General features: G+C 34.5%; 1 protein-coding gene across 6 annotated transcripts in view; it reads right to left on the bottom strand.

Annotated features, from left to right (window-relative positions):
- The window catches only part of LOC128983669 (beta-mannosidase), a 254,706-nt gene that overhangs the window by 99,386 nt on the left and 136,568 nt on the right, over window positions 1–18,752 (bottom strand). For all 6 annotated transcript variants that reach the window (XM_054403053.1, XM_054403052.1, XM_054403051.1 and 3 more), the window contains one exon: window positions 3,203–3,306. In XM_054403053.1, coding sequence (XP_054259028.1) covers window positions 3,203–3,306 — 104 coding nt within the window. The remainder of the gene's footprint in view (window positions 1–3,202; window positions 3,307–18,752) is intronic.

Here is an 18,752-nt window from a genome sequence, read left to right on the forward strand (position 1 = left end):
TACATGCCTCCACTCGAAATACGCAACATGTTCATATTGGCATCTCTGGAACTGGCCAATATGTGGTGCACCTGTAACATACAAACATAACATGTCAGACTCATACATGCCTCCACTCAAAATACGCAACATGTCCATATTGGCATCTCTGGAACTGGCCAATATGTGGCGCACCTGTAACATACAAACATAACATGTCAGACTCATACATGCCTCCACCCCAAACATGCAAAATGTTCATATTGCCATCTCTGGAACTGGCCAATATGTGGCGCACCTGTAACGTACAAACATAACATGTCAGACTCATACATGCCTCCACCCCAAACATGCAAAACGTTCATATTGGCATTTCTGGAACTGGCCAATATTTGGTGCACCTGTAACATTCTACAAACATAACATGTCAGACTCATACATGCCTCCACCCCAAACATGCAAAACGTTCATATTGGCATTTCTGGAACTGGCCAATATTTGGTGCACCTGTAACATTCTACAAACATAACAAGTCATACTCATAGATATTGTAAAGACTCATAGGGGCCTCTTATGCAAGTTTTAAGCAAAATTAAATTGTGTACTTTCTAAATTAAGTTTAAATGAAATAAACTTTACCAAAGGTCGGCATTCTCACAGGATATCTTTTATAAACGGGCCCGGTGCGCAAGAGGCTTTAGGTTTGTTGGGGGCTCAAGGAAGAGAAAAAAGTACTCCACAAGAGGGGCGCAATTATCCCTTGGGCCCAGAGGTGCCCATCCCCCCCAAACCCAGAGGCGCAATACTCCCCCCCCCCCAAGCCAAAGGAGTAGTCCCCCCCAATTTATGCTGCCGTCTATTTAAACCTACTCTCTCCGGCTCCCCCCACCAATTTATCCGACGATTTTCCCTTTACCTAAAACATAAAACTTTACATAAAACGAGCGTTTCAAGTATTTAGTAAACTTGAGGTACAAAAAATAAACTTGCTGATAATCAAAATTAAATGTTTAATATGAAACGTCATTTAAAAATACATCAGTATATCTAACTGATGGACGAAATAGAAGTTTTTCAATTTACAATTCAGAATCTGTCTTCAACGTCTTCAAAACGTACAACAATATACTCGGTGAATTACTCTACTCCAACACAGTACTGTAACTGTACAATATAATAGGTGGCGTTAATTTTTACAGGGCTTAAGAATTCAACCAGCTTTAAGTGCATTAATAATACATTGGCAAAAAGTATCTTGTTTCAAAATTATAGGCAGAGTCACAAAATAAGACAGACTTGTTGCTCGCCACTCCCAGGCTGCCTTCTACAAAAATCGCCGACAATATACCCACAATACCTTAATTGCCACCAGTACAAAAGACTTTTGTAACGAAGTAATCTTATAATTCATTTTGATAGCCCCAAGATAGCCTTTTATGACTAATAATGGTAGAAACACATCTTGTCAGACAATCCGTTTGTACACAAAACACGAAGAGATAGGCCTATCAATTCACGCGTGTACATATTGCCGCGGGCAGGACTGGAAGTAAACTGAATCAGGTTATGTCGGAAAGACGTGGTCTCTGGATTGTCGTCTGTGTTATCAAAAGCTGATATTGGACTAATTGTAGTGACGGAGAAGAGTGTTGAAAATATAATGGGATTCATAATTGATTTTTCCATTCAAAACTATTGGCAATAATAACCAATTTATATGCTGGATATAAATTATGGTCTCGAAATTCTACAGTACTGCGAGAAAGGAAATTTATTAAATACTTTGAGGAGTTTGAAATATATAAATACATAAAACTAGGGACAGCACAACATTTTTGAGTGAAAACACTCAATTAATTAGGAATCCCATTATATTTTTAACACTCTTCTCAGTCACTACAACAGTCCAATATCAGCTGATGAAAACGCAGACGACAATCCAGAGACCACGTAGGTCCGTCATAGCCTGGACCTGATTCAGTTTACTTCCAGTCCTACCGACGGCAATGTACACGCATGAATTGATAGGCCTATCTGTAATCGTTTCGTGTTTTGTGTTAAATGTTTGTAACGTATTCTGACGACACCTCCAGAAGTGGATCTTTTGTAAATTCTGACGATGGTGGAGTTAAAGAACCACAAAAACGTATGTAGCAAGTAAAATTTGACACTGGTATATTAAGGATTGTCTGACAAGGTGCGTTTCTACCATTCTTAGATGCAATCATAATAAATTATAAACGGCAAAATGTTGTTGGTGTTGATAGTGAGCTACTTAGAAACACTTTTTCGGGCTGCTTATACAAAATTTTAAATTATACATTCATTATGACAGCTAGCAAAAAAATATCCCCCCCAAAATTCCTTAATAAAAGTCCCCCCCAAATATTCCTGTGGCGCAAACGCGCCACAGTACCCCCCCTCTGGGCACCCCTGCTTGGGCCCGTGGCGCATCACATGCAAACCGCGGGCTTAAATGCTCAAACATATTTTTGACAAGTATAAAGAAGTCTGATTCGCTGTCTTTACTTAAGATGTAGTAAATAAAAATATTTATCTCCTTTAAAATCCTTGACCACTCAAGCTCATAACTACACCCAGTAAAACTTACATACCGGTACCCCATATGTCACAATGATAATTTTGTCTTTGCTACACAGAATAATAATTGTGTGTTTAACTTATTTGACTGTTAGATATTTTAGTGAGCCAAAACAAATTTTAAACCTATCTGTTATATTAAAACTACCATATACAGTAGAAGCATCATTTCTGCAGTTACCTCAGGGTTTGGAATGTACAAAAATCTAAGAGTATGGGATAAAATTTTGGTCCGAGAAAACAAAGATAATAACTTTGTTTGTTTGAAGGCTTGAAGGTTTGAAAGGGATGACTTTGTTTGTTGGACAGTCATCCCCTCCACAGTGACGTCACCATGTCCAGTGTTTGTTGCATCCCTTATACAAGACAAATTAAGTATTTATTTTTGTAAACCGTAAAAATATTATCCACTATCAATTTTTGCTCCGTTATAGGAGAAGTGAGGGCACAAATACCTGTGCATGAGTGAATCAGAATAAATATAGAAGTATTGAGGCAAAATCTGTCATGATAAAGACAAAGGATTTCTGTTTGGTAATAAGATGACAATAAATCAGCAAAATATATATTATGCAACTTAATTGGTTTTTTGTTGTTAAAAATAAGATTAAAAATGACTAACCCGCAATGGATCTGCACTCAACTCAGGTAGTATATGTGCTGGAATGTAGTTTGAGCCCTTGGCAAATATTGGCACACCATTAACACGGAAATAAAAGGTCAAACCTGTAAAAAAGTTTTTTTAAGTTACTTAAAAGAAATAATATAGTTACTGGAAATAATATTTCCAGAGAATCTATATATGGTGGGGCAGGGAAGTATCCCTAATTTTGAAGGTACATTCAAATCAAATCAAATCAAAATATCTCTATTCATAATCTGTACATGATTGGTACATTGAATAGTGTCAAAATAGCCTATATTACATTTAAAATATTTTTAACATAAACTTAAAAATGTAATCAAACAAAAATAATAATAAAAATTCTTAAAATACCGAACAAAACTTATGTAACAGACAATGGTTTTAAACATCAGCACCAAATAGACTAAATTAAATTTACTAAATTAACTAACCAGCACCTCTATAAAAATTCTCTAGGGAGTACCTAAATAGCCCTTTCAGTCAAGAAAGGTTTTAATTTACATTTAAAGGAATTTCAATTGTTGTTATCTTACTAATATTATAAATGTGAAAGTTTGTGTGTTTGTTTGTTTGAAGGTCAATCAGGCTTTAACTACACTGGACGGATTGGGCTGAAATTTGGCATGATGATAGCTCATATTCCCGATTACCATAATATAGGCATATTCTTATCTCAAAAATCCTTTCGGGCTCCTCTCTAGTGGCTCTGTAGTTTCCCATGTTAACGTTATGAGTATTCATATTTAAAGGGAATTAAAGAATTTAGTCAGCTGTTTCAACTAAAAAGTTGGTTTTATGATATGCAAAAGTATTAAAAAGTTATAAGATTTACCAACAGGGTGCAGCACTATTTTATTTTTTTGCATTTATGAAATCACCTAATTTGAACTAAGCAGCAACAAAAAACTGTGATAGGCAATAAGAACTGTCAAAGTATGTTTGTTTACAGTTATGTTCATGTTTTTATATCTCATCATTAATATCTCATTATCATGGGAGATATTAACGTCGATTTGTGTAACCCTTACAGGAAACACATTATCTTAAATGAAACTTTCTTGCTATGCACGACATCCAGAGACTACAGCTTCCTCCTACAAGAATAACAAATCTAACACAAACCTCCATTGACTGGATATGTACAAATATGGATACAAACAAACTCACTCCAGAAGTCATCAGTGCAGGATGCCTTTCGGATCATACTGCTCAACTCTGTACTGTAAACTTCAACTCACAGGTTGACAACAACAGTTTGAGGTGACGGGAAATCCAGATGACAGAAGGGTTTCAATTGAAAATAAAAAGAACTATGACCTGTACTTGAAAACGATGTACTTGAAAAAGGTTAACTCTGACCAGTTGATGAAAGCTGAAAATAAATCTAAAGCTATCTGGGAAACAATAAACACAGTGTGGTCCAAAAAGGAAACACCCCTAAATGAAATAACCCTTCAAGTAGATGGCAAACTTATAAGTAATGTGACCCATGTTGCAGAGCATTTGAATAAATTTTTTACACAGGTAGCAGAAAAAACAGTAGAGAAACAAAAACACCTAAAGAACACAGCTCAAACCCCACACGTAACTCAAACAGGTCCACCGTTTTCCTCCTTTCAAAGCACGGACGAGAGGGAAGTTAAAATGATTATAAACAAACTTAGCAAAAAACTCGTCTGGAATCGATGAAGTCTCATAAAAAATACTTAAGCATTGCTGCAATGAACTAGCACTACCCTTGGCTGATTGAACTGATTGAGCTGACCCTTCACTACTTAAAATAACCAAAGTATATACGAAATTCAAAAAAGGTAGCACATTAGAAGCAAGCAACTACAGACCAATTTCCCTCGTATCCACCTTCTCCTAAATAAACAAAAAAGTTGTTTTAAAAAGACTTTTAGACCGCTGCACAAATCACAACCTGTTGAACAACCTGCAACATGGATTTACAAAAGGGAAATCCACAACAACAGCAATAATTCAGATGGTTGAGTCCCTGATTGACAGCCTAGATGAAGGAAGTCTAACAACAAGAATATTTCTTGATTTCAGTAAGGCATTTGACTGCCTTGACCACCAGCAAATCATTAAAAAGCTGTATTTCTTTGGGGTATCAGGGATAGAAAGAGAATGGTTTCAAAGCTACCTTACAGGCAGGAGTCAGTTTGTAGAATTAAGGCACAGAGATAACAGCCAAATAAGAAAAGCAAGATCAAGTTTTTAACCAATAAATCGAGGAGTTCCCCAAGGGTCTGTTATGGGTCCGGTACTATTTATTCTTTTTACCAACGATTTGCCGCAACAAATAGGACGGTAATAAAGACATTTGGGAATACAAGAACTGCATTCTTCATCAAGTATTCCATTCATGAAGCTGAAGATCTTCGTCAGACAACTGAGTAGTCACCACATCTTGCCAGAACCATCATCATCAACTTATATATTATAAATCATCGCACTGTCTCCATCACCAAGATCATCACCACCACAGATAATCCATATGCATCTCTACAACTACATCTCTCCAGCTCAATAGTAGCAGCTTCAGTGAGAACGTCATACAAGAAATTTTTATGACCAGTCCCGAATAGAGTAAGGACAACACGACTGAATGGTATAAAATTGTACAAAACGTCATGGCAGGATCGTCAACTAAAACTCTCAGGCACGTCCGAAGAACATCATATTTACTCAGCTACAGCAGTACCAAGAAATATTATATATATATATATATATATATATATATATCTAACAAAAAAACCACTAAGTGGTAACACTTTACTAATTTGAAATAATAACTTCGCCAATATATCTGAATTTTTAATTTTTATTAAAATAAAAATAAAAATTAAAAATTTTGATATATTGGCGAAGTTATTATTTCAAATTAGTATTAATTCCAATATAAACAGTTCTTCTTGAAGATTGGTAACACTTTCCCCGCCAAGTCAGCAATCCATAAAAGATAATAAATCATTACTTTTTCCGCCAAGAAAAACAATGTAATGTATGTAAGTTTGGCAACTTGGCGGCAGACTTTTGCTTGGTTTTTACTTTCTCCCCTATACCATAGTATATGGAGAAAGTATTGTTTTCGTCAAAATTTTTGAGTTTGAGTTTTGAGTGGATATATTCGTTTTGGGTCCCCCTGGACCCAAAAAAGTGGTTTTCGAAGTGATGTCTGTGTGTGTGTGTGTGTGTGTGTGTGCGTACGTTTGCATATCATTGTCGGGACACACGCCTGCATACGGCCAGACAGTCGGGCTAACACACGGTTGTCGGGACTCACACACGTCCCGACAAGCAAAGAATGCCTGAAACGTTGTAATCGGGTCTCAGAAACACTTAGAAAATTTTTGTTTTAAATGTCCCGACAGTCAATGTACGCCCCCGGAGTCAGTGATGTCTATCTTAGTCGGGCCCTATATCTCACACGTACGGTGGCGCGGCAGTGGTGATTTGCGGAACTAATGAAGTGTGTGGTTGTCCCGACATTCACTTCAAATGCAGGATTCATGTTGAAGAGATGCAATGTTGCCAGTTTGAAGTTCCAACAGTTTTTTGCATCATCTAGTGCTGACTGCTGGTGGTCGTGTCGTGGAGTGGAGCGGACTTGACCTTGCATGTTGCGGTTGCTCCTCTGACTTACAGCGTTGTAGTTGGATCTGCTGTTGTCTGCCTAATGGTGATATATTTTCTTCTACTGTAGTAACTCTCAACTCACTGAAGTTAGTTGAGGTTATGTTATTGTTATTGTTTATGTCGGTGAGGAATTTAATAACTTTCAGTCAGTTATTCCGATTATTCCCGTACAAAAAGATCACCAAATACTGAAAAACTATCAGTGGAATAAAATAATCAAATCAATTCAGTTATTTACGTTTATGGCAAATCATACAATTGATAGGCTAAGTAATTTATAGAACTAATTTACTTAAACTTAGGCCTTGCTAACTTGCAATTAATTTAATTAATTTGTAATTAATTCCAATTATTTTTGTAATTAATTTTCTATGGTTAAAATATTTATTATATCTTACCATATATTTGTTATATAAAATATTTGGTACAGTTTCTTAACTTAACTGGGCTACGCTTATATATATTGAAACTATCAATTCGATAAGTAAACCGTAAATCGATTTGTTCACTGTCGGTAAGTTTGGTTGGTTAGGTTAGATTATTACAGTTTCATTTTAAAACTTATATAAGTAGGTTAAATATATTTATTACTAAGAGATATTCTCAATTGATGGTTTCAATCGATATTACCGTAGCCCAGTTAAGAAACTGTACCCAAAATATTAAATAGCCTATATTTATATTTAGGAGGGTTCTATTTGACTTACATGTTTTTTTTCTTATTTATTTTAATAGGTACAGGGATGTATTTAAATGATATATGTTAAGTTAAACAAATCATGAAAAATAATTAATTTTATGCCAAGCTATTTACCTTTAATAAAATCTATACCTCATTGAAAGACTGGTCACCCACGATCGGGTGTCTCAGCGCAATACCCAACAAGACAAAAAGCTTCATTTCCCGAAGGTGAGGTTGGAAGTAGGAAAGAGAGATTTTTCGTACTTTGGGCCTAAAATGTACAATGACCTCCCCTGTGACCTAAAGATGCTGGGTGTGCCAGCTTTTAGATCTAGACTAAAGAAAATGTATTTTTGTAAATAGCTAAAATCTTGTAAATAAGGGGATCAGTATTTTGTTTTGTCTTTAGTTTTAAGTTAGGATTAGTTAATTGACAAGAGTCATCCTGTAAAACAGTTTGTACTGAGGAGCGCTTGCTAATAAAAGGCATTTTTATTTATTTATTTAATTAGAAAGCCCAAGTGAAACTATTGAAGGGTTTTACTTATTTATTTATTTTACATTCCAACGGACGGCTCCATTTTGATATTTGGTACAATTCAGTGTATTAAAAAACAAGACTTACTTGAAGCTACATATACAATAAAGTTGAGTGAAAAAAAACAATCAAAATAAACTAATAACAAAAAAAGAGAAACGGCAACAAGATGGGAAAAAGACAGCGGTTGCAACAAAAAAATCTATAAAAGCGTTACAAAGAATAACAATAATAAATTTGATTTGAGTAGATAACAATAATAGGTAACAAAAAATAAAGTTCAAATTCGTTAACAATACATTAACAAAGAAACACGGTGTAGAGTTAACAAAACAAATTAAGGTTTTCAACAAGATAACAGTAGAAAGATAACAATGATAACTGAATTATTGAAACAATGTTAAATGTTACTAACTAAGTTAAATTACTTCTTGATCAGCATTGTACGTGTTATTAAATTTACAATAAGTAAATAAAAGAAACATCTTATAACACTTAAAACATACAGGGTGAGTTTTAAATGAGTTCCCCCCTACCTTTTTCTACATTTCTCAAGATATCAACTCCGGACCACGTCAGATCATTGTGGAGTAGTAAGTACTTTATTTTTACTGGGTATAAATTTTTGGCCGCCATCTTGGATCCGTCATATTGGATACAAAGTTTTGTTTTCAAATGTAAAGGTAGGGTTGTGATCCATCATTTCAAATTAAATTTTACGCTGATTACAATGTCAGTTTGTTTAAAAAAATTTTTATCCATTCTAAAGTTATGAGGACTTTTTATAACTTAATTTTTAGCCCATTTTAACATTGTGCATTTACAAACCAAGACCATTTAATCAAAAATAGTGCTGGATGAAGATAAGTAACACCACCAGTCATTGTTGACCTATTTTTACTTGGCTATGACGGATGTATATTTTTCGGCCGCCATCTTGGATCCACCATTTTGAAATGTGATCAATTATTTTAAATATGAAGGTGGTGTTGTGACCCATCATTTTGAATTAATATTTATGTTGAACTCAATGCCGCAATCCGTTTTTCATTTTCATATTTAGTTTTTGAAATATTAACATTGTAAATAAAATAATTATAAATTTTCATCAAGAAAGCTTGATAACAAAAAATAGATTGCGGAATTGAGTTCAGCATAAAAAAGTAATTCAAAATGATGGGTCACAACACCACCTTCATATTTTAAATAATTTATCACATTTCAAAATGGCGGATCCAAGATGGAGGCCGAAAAAATACATCCATCATAGCCAAGTGAAAATAGGTCGACAATGACTGGTGGTATTATTTATCTTTATCTAGCACTATGGAACAAGATTTTTTAAAACGAATTGTGGTCACAACCCTACCTTTAAATTTGAAAAAAAACTTTGTATCCAATATGGCGGATCCATGATGGCGGCCAAAAATTTATACCCAGCCAAAATGAAGTACTTTCTACTCCACAATGATTTGACGTGTTTCGGAGTTGATATCTTAAGAAATGTAGAAAAAGTTGGGAGGGAACTCATAATATGTCAGTTTTGTTTAAAAGTTTTGGGAAAAACTCATGTTTGCCTTCAGTATTGTTGTTAGTGTTAAATTTGTTGTATTTGTCGATAAGCTTTGTTAATTTGTTCTTCTGACTTTGTTTTTCCTTTCTGATTATATTATTCAGTTTGTCAATAATATTTTCTATTAGACCTATTGTGTTCTCAGGACATAAAATGTTGGCTAGATAGGTAGGATGTTCTATATAGTTCCTGATTAATCATGTTTTTTTTTTGCCATAAAGTGATTATATATTTCTCCTGTAATTCATAATGTCTATGCTTTTAATTTTGCAATTTGTGCTGATTTTGAGTTATTTTTAATGGTCACTTTAACGCAGTTAGCCACAACTTTGTTCTTCAGGCATAGTTTGTTAAATTTTATGTTCTCGATAGTGTTCAGTAACTTTAACTTTAAGTTTTTGTAATCCTAGGAATATTTTATTTGCTTGCAAATTGACCAGAGTTCATTTCCCTACTACCGGATATTGAAGCTTTAAATAATAATAAATGATAAAATAAATAATAATAATAGAATAAATTTGTTACCTTGATACCTTGTTGTGTGTTACCTGTGTAAACAAGGCAACAAGTTTATCTTATTTTATTATTTAAATCTTCAATATCCAGTAGTAGGAAAATTAACTCTGAGTGGTTTTATGACTGTTTTGGTCATATAATGAAAAGGTCATTTATTAAAAAAATTTAGCTAGTTTCATACATTTGAATGGCTGAATTTTTTTATGTTGAGTTTTTAAATTCTTCCCACACATTTTTTACAACTCACATTATGAAACTTAGAGTAGTAGGCAACAATTAATTGTAGGCCTATATATTCTATTATAACTTTTTTATTACTTATTTATTTTGTTAATAGTTAAATGAGGCATGTCTATTCACTAATAGAGTCATTCCCTCTCAACCAACACCGCATTAACCGAAAATCGGATTATCCGCCCTTGATTGTAAAATATTACAGTTTTTTTAACCAACCTTGCTTCGTGAGCAGTTCGGCTTAACCACCACTTTCTAGGAATCTCGGGTATTACCGCTCCCACGCTTATCTCCACAGGATGTGCCTAAGAATAGTTTTTTTGGTATTCATCCCAAAAATATTGCATGTTGCCAGTTCGTCATCAAGCACAAGCACATCTGATTTGATATCTGTGCGGCAAAATCATAGAGTGTGTTACAATTTTTATAGCTAATTAACTGATCGCTAGAGTAAACGAAAAATGCAACTTGTATGGAGGGCAGGGGATGAAGGCTAACAACTCCAAGGTCAAGATAGTTTCTGTGACTGGAGCCTCCAGTGAGAGGCCATAAATCATCCTGTGTGTCGTAAAAATAGTTTCTTCAATTTCGACAATAAGTTCTGTACTGTATACGATAGATTTCTAAATCATAAATTAATATTAGCCTAGAGTACCAAAGTTATTAAAATAAGCTTTTTCTATTGACTCTTGCCTACAATAGTTGTTAAACCGTTTACTTAAAGTAATACTTTAAGTGGTAATTTATACCACTTAAAGTATTTGACTTAACCGTGTTTTGTGTTTATTTGTAATTTTTCTATCAATTCAAAACAAAGGAGGTAAGTGTAGTTTACTTTATAAATAATAATGTAATTACAACTTCGAAATAATGGGATTGCCCGTTTTAACCAACTTTTTGCGTTATCCGACTTAGGTCCGGTCCCATTAGGTGGGTCTACTGTATACTGCAATTTGGTAATTTAAATAAGCTAAAGGACTGTTGTCTTGCTCAAATACAGGACATTTTTTTATCCTTGCCCGACTGTCATTTTTTACCAAGCTGTTATTTTGAGCCCAAAATAATGCGAAACTGTATTCTACTAATAAAGAACTTCAAGCTTATGTTCATTGACCTATGCTTTCATAATGACTTTCTTCCGGTTTCTAGCGGGCGCATAAATCACAGGAATCTTTGAACAGCTGTAATTTTTTACTCCATTGTCCGCTTGGATTGGGTTTTTGGCATTGTGAATTTTGTCTGACTCCTGATGGGCCCCCATCAAAGTAGCGCTAAAAAAGTGAACATAACATTAAAAATATTTAAAAAAAAAATGCATTACACAGTTCCGGGACCTTTCAAACACACAGTATATATAACTAGAGGTCGTCCGAAAACTAGACAAAAATTAAATAATCTACAGACTTCTCTATTTTCACCCAATAAACATGCGATTGTTGAGCGGAGCGAGCGAAGCGAGCGAAGCTCTTTGAGATCGGACCTTATGCAAACTATGTAATCAATTAACTCAATAACGGCTGAACATATTGAATCCAAACTTACCAAGGGTATTACGACAAATATTTTTGATGTTTCGAAACAAACAAATTTCAAATTGATGATACCTGTACAATTTAAGACCGACATAAAATTTGCAATGTTTAACATGAGTCTTATGAGTTGCCATGATGGTTACGAGATAACAACGTAGATGTAAACAAAGAATCGTAGCGTATGTGACTCGACATTCTGTACCCACGGGCACCTCAGCTTGCAAATGCACATATGGCCAATTTACAAAAGACAGTACAAAAGAAAAGGAGTCCGATGAATAACATTAAGCGTTGATTAACAATACACCGATTGGCATAATTTCTGGCGGCCTTACCGAATTATTCCAAGCAGATTATTTCTTTTAATTGTTGTTATTAGTTTTGTGGTAAATATTAGTCCGGAGTGTGGTAACTGTTTATGACGATTAGATTAAGGTATCTACAATCTTAAAATGCTATGGGAAGGGAGGAAAACAGGTCCGAAACGTAGGAAGTGGTAAAGAAAGTAGTCAAGGCGAGCAGTCCGGAGTGTGGGAACTGTTTATAAGGATTAGATTAAGGTATCTGCAATCTTAAAATGCAATGGGAAGGGAGGGAAACAGGTCCGCGACGTAGGAAGAGGTGAAGGAAGTAGTAAAGGCGAGCACTGTGGAGTCTGGGAACTGGAAACCAATTGTAACAGTTCGATTTCTGTATCTGAAATTGAAATTCTGAAATGCTATGAGATGGGATGGAAATATGTCCAAGACATAGGAACTGGTTAAAGAATTAGTAAATGCTAGCAGTGCGGAGTGTGGGAAATGTTGTTGGCAATTAGATTAATGTATTTAAAATACTAAAATGCAATGGAAAGAGATGACAACACGTCCACGACGTAGGAAGTAGTAATGTTTAGCATCGCAGAGTGTGGGAACCGTTTGTGGCAGTTAGATTAATGTATCCGTAATACTTAAATGCTATGAGAAGGGAAGGAAACAATGACGTAGGAAATGGTGAAGGAAGTAGTAAAGGCTGGCATCGCAGAATGGGGAATGATTTTGCCTCCAGGTGCTTAGTTTATAAACAGTAAAAGAGAGTATTCAAATTGAAAACTATAGAAACTGTATTTCCGAAGCAGGAATTCATTATTTTCAAATATTACTAACGGTAGCCTATCCTAAATAAATACAGTGATTTGCTGGGCTTGCACACTAAAGTCCAGTTGCGACTACAATAAATAAATAATTACCTAAGATTTTATAGAAGTCCACTTAAACTAAGGCGTGTAAATAATTGGTTAGGCTTGAACAGTTACGATTACGATGCGTAGGCCTAATGCCTAGACTGCTAGGCCTATACAGAAGTTCAGTTATAGCTATTTATTATAATTAAATATTTAACTAAACTTGTTAACTTGTGTTGTCCAATTTATAACTTATAAGTGTGGAAGTAATTTTCTCTGTGCAGGTATACAGACACAGTTACAATTACACATGCCAATGTTGTAAATATATGTTCAGTAATTTATGCCTGTTTGTTTAAATGTATATATTTTTTATTTGAAAGTCTGACGCCATCAATCCCTTTTGGGTAAAAGATGAAGATAATAAGGTAATAATTACAAAAAGTAGAGCCTAGACTGCTTGGCCTGTACGGGAGTTTAGTTATAAAATCAGCTTGATGTAATATTCCTATTTTTTCCGTAATACTATAAGATGAATTATTACAGCTAACAGAACAGAATGTTGGCATTTTTATGTCAGGTTGGAAATTTAGTACAACCCAATAAATAGGCTTTACATCAACACAGTGCAGGTTCTCAAATTAAATTGCCATAGTCTAATATAAAAACGTCTTTTATAGGGTGACTGCCGGGAACCGGACGTTTTTTAAATGAATAGTACAACCTTATTTTATATAGTAAAATTATTTAATTGTTGAATATATATTGGTGAAAACATACCATTTCAAAAAAACATATGTTTTATGGAACCTTTTATCCTGGTTTGGGTTTATTTCTTATATATACAACTCTTGTGCGTGTCTTCGTGCAGAGCGACCCGGGCTTCTCATCAAAGCAGTTCTCACTGTGGCGATGTTGTCTGGTGTTCTCACTGTTCTTGCTGGACCGGGTGGCTTTTTCTTTGATACTGTTCCTGTTGTTCTGAACCTATGCACCCATCTTAGCAATGTATTCCGGCTTGGAACCGTGTCATTTCGCGCAATATTAAATGGCGTCGGAAGATACGCTATGTTTTGAGAACGGATTCGCCATTTTTAATAAATGTGTCATATGCAAAAACACGATATGCAAAAACACGATGCTGAACTGACCACTGATCCATCGTGACTAAAATGGTAAAGCTCACTCAAAACAATGACATAACCTCAATCTCCCTACCACGTGTAGCAACAATGTAACAGCTGTTGCAAATTCGTCCGGTTCCCGGCAGTCACCCTGTATATGATTTTAATAATTTTGTTGTACAGTAGTTTATTATGCATATACAGTATTTTACTTAATCATGCTGTAATTTAGCATGAGGAATAAATATATTCTTGTTTAATTAATCAATTCTATATCCAGTGCCGTCTTTAAAATCTAATCTATTTATTGAGTACAGTAGGCCTATTTTGGCAACGGGGTGGAGCTAGCACAAACATCACCAATTCAATGCCACTAGCGTCGCGGCAACCACCATCTTTTTCAGGGCATCATCAGCTCGTGAAATTAGCCACGCCTTATTTCCTGTGGTTACCATTGACTATGGTATTGCTATATATAGTCACCTTCTTCTGTCATTCTGTTCGCTGAGCAAAGTTTACTAATTGGCTAAATGTTTTAGTTAGAGAAAATGAGAAGGAAGCCTATAAGCCTATTACATAAATGGGAGCTAAACAAACATTAGGATATTGACAAAATAATACTTATCTTTATGCTATTACAAACACACAGTTTTACAAGTACTCATAGTACTTGTAAAACTAACTAACTAAATCAGCGACAAGTACTCATATATACAAGTAAAAATCAATGACCTAATAGAAACAGCTGACTGGATTCATATTTCCTTTAACTCTTCCACCCAAGCACGAGAATTCAATTGGATTGTTGCTATGGTGACGTCATCATGTATTCAATTTGAATCATGAAAACAAATTAAAGTTATTTGTTTTTATCAAAGCTTGCTTACTCCGCTCAATTGGCGGACCTGGGGCCGCATTCCAAGTAATTTCTACCATTAGTTTTGATTTCCTGTTTATGTATTTTGTGGTTATTTCATCATCAGCATGGCAACCCATAAGGACCACGTTTTTTAATATTTTTTCCATTGATACCAATTTAGCAGTGTTGGCGTTTTCCGCAATTATTCCCAGCGCAAGCAATCGTTAGGAACGTTCGCGATAGACAACACAAAACCCAGTATCAACAACAGTCAACAGCGACGTCAAAGCGACATTTTCTTCACGATTCCAAGGAAAAACGCCGATACCATAACAGATGTGGCGTTTCCAGCAGTTACGTACGAACGACATCAATATACACAAAGACCAATACCAAAATAACAGCAACGACGTTTTCATTAGTTTACACCGATATAGATTACAATAGAAAACACAAAAGCTGATGCCAATAACAGCGTCGGTGTTTCTTTTCCGCGGTTACATAGGATACGTAAAAGTTGTAAACGATTGCGATAGGCATAAAAGAAGATCAAAGATAAAAGAAGATAAGAACATGAAATATGTAACAATAGCGGCGAAATTTACTGCAGCTACGAGTTTGCTCAAGAACGGAATTTATGTGGCAAATCACGAATTTGAAAACTCCCTGTTGAAACACAAATTTGTGCATAATGTTTTTCCAAGTTTTCCGGTCAGTGGACACCTTGTATACAGAATGTCCCGTAAGTAAACATCAAAACTCCGGGGAATGGTTCTATGGGTCAAAATAAGTCGAAAATAAGGAATAACATTTTTTCCAAAATCACCTCGTTAACCAGGATAGGCGTATAGCGTCATTTTGTATTTTTTAAACATTTGTTTTCTTTGACGTTTTTTAACCGATCTTTATGAAACTTGGTATTTACTTTAAGGTAAACAAGACTAGTGTTAGAAAAACAAATAATCTTGATTCAACTTAAAATTTCAAAATGGTGGCAATTTTAATTTTTAAAACTTAAATTACTCAAAAACGGAAAATTTTATGAAAAATGCCAAGAATACTTTTATTGGGTTAAAAAGGCTAAAATATTCCTGTTTGTACCATTTTACCACTAAAAATCGTTATATTTAAGCCATTTCTTATTCCAAATTTTTGAACTTGGTATTGTTTGATAGGAAATTAATAATGCTAAATATAAGTATTCGTGACATCTTTTCATACAATTTGCCGTTTTTGAGTAATTCAAGTTTTACAAATTAAAATAACCGCCATTTTATAATTTTTCATCGAATCAAGATGATTGTTTTTATCATAAACTGGTCTTGTTTACCTTAATGTACATACCAAGTTTCATAAACATCGGTTAAAAACGCCAAAGCTACAAATGTTTAAAAACAAATACAAAATAGTAGATATCTGGCCAACAAAGCGATTTTGGAAAAAAAAAATATTCTTGATTTTCACCTTGTTTTGACACATAAAACAATTTCCAGGAGTTTTGCTGTTTAATTACGGGACACTCTGTACATGTATAAAATGACACACATACAGAACGATTTTAAACATAAATTTTTCCTTAACATAATATAGACAGCAAACAAAGATGCTGCATGTCGATAAGCGTTAAGCAAAAATACGTCTATGACGTAAGGACGTTGGGGGAGGGGGTTGATCGTAAACGTTGCGAAATAGAATGCAACGTGAGGCCGGCAGTCCACTCATGAAAGCGCGCGGGGGGTGCGTAGCCTTGGCGCTGAGAAACCAGGCGATGTGGCAACGTTGGAATGACTCATCTGCAGTTGGTTCACACAGAAAGTGTCAAGTTCTTGATTTATATGTTTGTCGGGCAGACAAACACACTTTCACTATTGTCGGGGCTATTAACACACTTGTATGTTTGTCGGGACATCCCGACAGCCATTTTTAAGGTTTTTTGACATTTAAATGGAGTGTAAAGAAAATCTACCTTTACGTAGTTAATGTACGAACAGCAGTGGGGACATAATACTGTTTGGTTCAAAAGTCCCGACAACTGCGTTTTATACAGGTGTCCCGACTAAGATTTGTAACCGGGGATGTGTGTGTCTGGATGTGTACAGAGCTAGAGACCACACCTGTGGTCCGATTTTGATGAAATTTGGTATGTAGGTTCTAATCCATGGTATCTCCAGGCGTTTTTTTCATTTTTTTGAAATTTTTATTTTTAATGGGGATTTTCCCATAAAAACCCATAAAAAACTGGAAAAATAAAATTTTCTCAAAAACGGCCCGAACGATTTTGATAAAAATTTAGTATGTTGTAGCCCTTTCAATTCTGAACAAAATGGTACAAATCCCATATCTGTAAAAATTATGGTTCAAAAGTTATGGTCAAATATTTTATTTTCCCATAAAAACCCCATAAAAAATAAAAAATAGGATTACAGAAAAAAATCCAGCTTTGATTTAACATTGTATGTTATAGTCCTTACAGTTTTGATAGTCTTTTTTAATTTTTTAGAAATTTTTATTTTTAATGGGGATTTTCCCATAAAACCCCATAAAATAACGGAAAAATATGATTTTCCCAAAAATGGCCCTAACGATTTTGATAAAAATTTAGTATGTTATAGTCCTTTATATTCTGAACAAAATAGTACAAATCCCATTTCTGTACAAATTATGGTTCAAAAGTTATTGTAAATTATGTCATTTTCCCATAAAACCCCCATAAAATAACAGAACAATCGGATTTCCCAAAAATGGCCCGAACGATTTTGATAAAATTTAGCATGTTATAGTCCTTTAAATTCTGAACAAAATTGTACAAATCCCATTTGCGTATATTTACTCTCACTACTTACACATGATAAAGGTTGTTGACAAACTTATGGGAGAAAGTATGTGTCAGAATGCTGATACCGTTTATTTTCATTAAAGTTACGTTCCTGGATAATTTCACAAATCAACTTCTCTAATTAATTAGTCCAACTAAGTATAATAATTTCGAGGTAATCAGTAAATATAAAACCATCACTATTATGATTTTATGAAATGTGGCACAAATAAGGTCAAATTTTGTAAAATAAGCTCTCACATAGCAATGTAGGCCTACTAATGGGAGAGATACTCGCTCAATGAAACTAGTTTTGTGGTATTTTTTAAAGTGATCGAGCAAAAGTCTGCCGCCAAGTTGCCAAACTTACATACATTACATTGTTTATCTTGGCGGAAAAAGTAATGATTTATTATCTTTTTTGGATTGCTGACTTGGCGGGGAAAGTGTTACCATCATTTAGTGTTTTTTTTGTTAGATTTTATTTATTTTTGTATAAAATTAATAGTTTAAATAAAAACCCTCTTTTCTCTGATATATAGACCACGGCAAAACTACATCTCATTTAATTTCAATAATATTGTTTGTGTAGAACTAAATTCTACATTTTTGGTCTTATCTGCTTTAAACCGATTAGAAACTTTTTGACACACGTACCAAAATTACTATTTAACAAACCCCCTGGGCTTTAACTCAGTTTCAAATTTCATCAATGGTCATCTTGAACAACATAAAATGCGTTGGTGTTACATAAGTGTTCTGATAATTAAACCTGTATATCTAAAGACTAGTGTAAATTGAGCCCTTATTAGAGAAGTAAAAATGTAATCAAACAGATTAGGTTTG

This window comes from Macrosteles quadrilineatus, unplaced genomic scaffold (assembly GCF_028750875.1).
Source record: "Macrosteles quadrilineatus isolate MER2022 unplaced genomic scaffold, UCM_ALF_1.0 Scaffold_1__1_contigs__length_201487025, whole genome shotgun sequence".
Taxonomy (NCBI): domain Eukaryota; kingdom Metazoa; phylum Arthropoda; class Insecta; order Hemiptera; family Cicadellidae; genus Macrosteles; species Macrosteles quadrilineatus.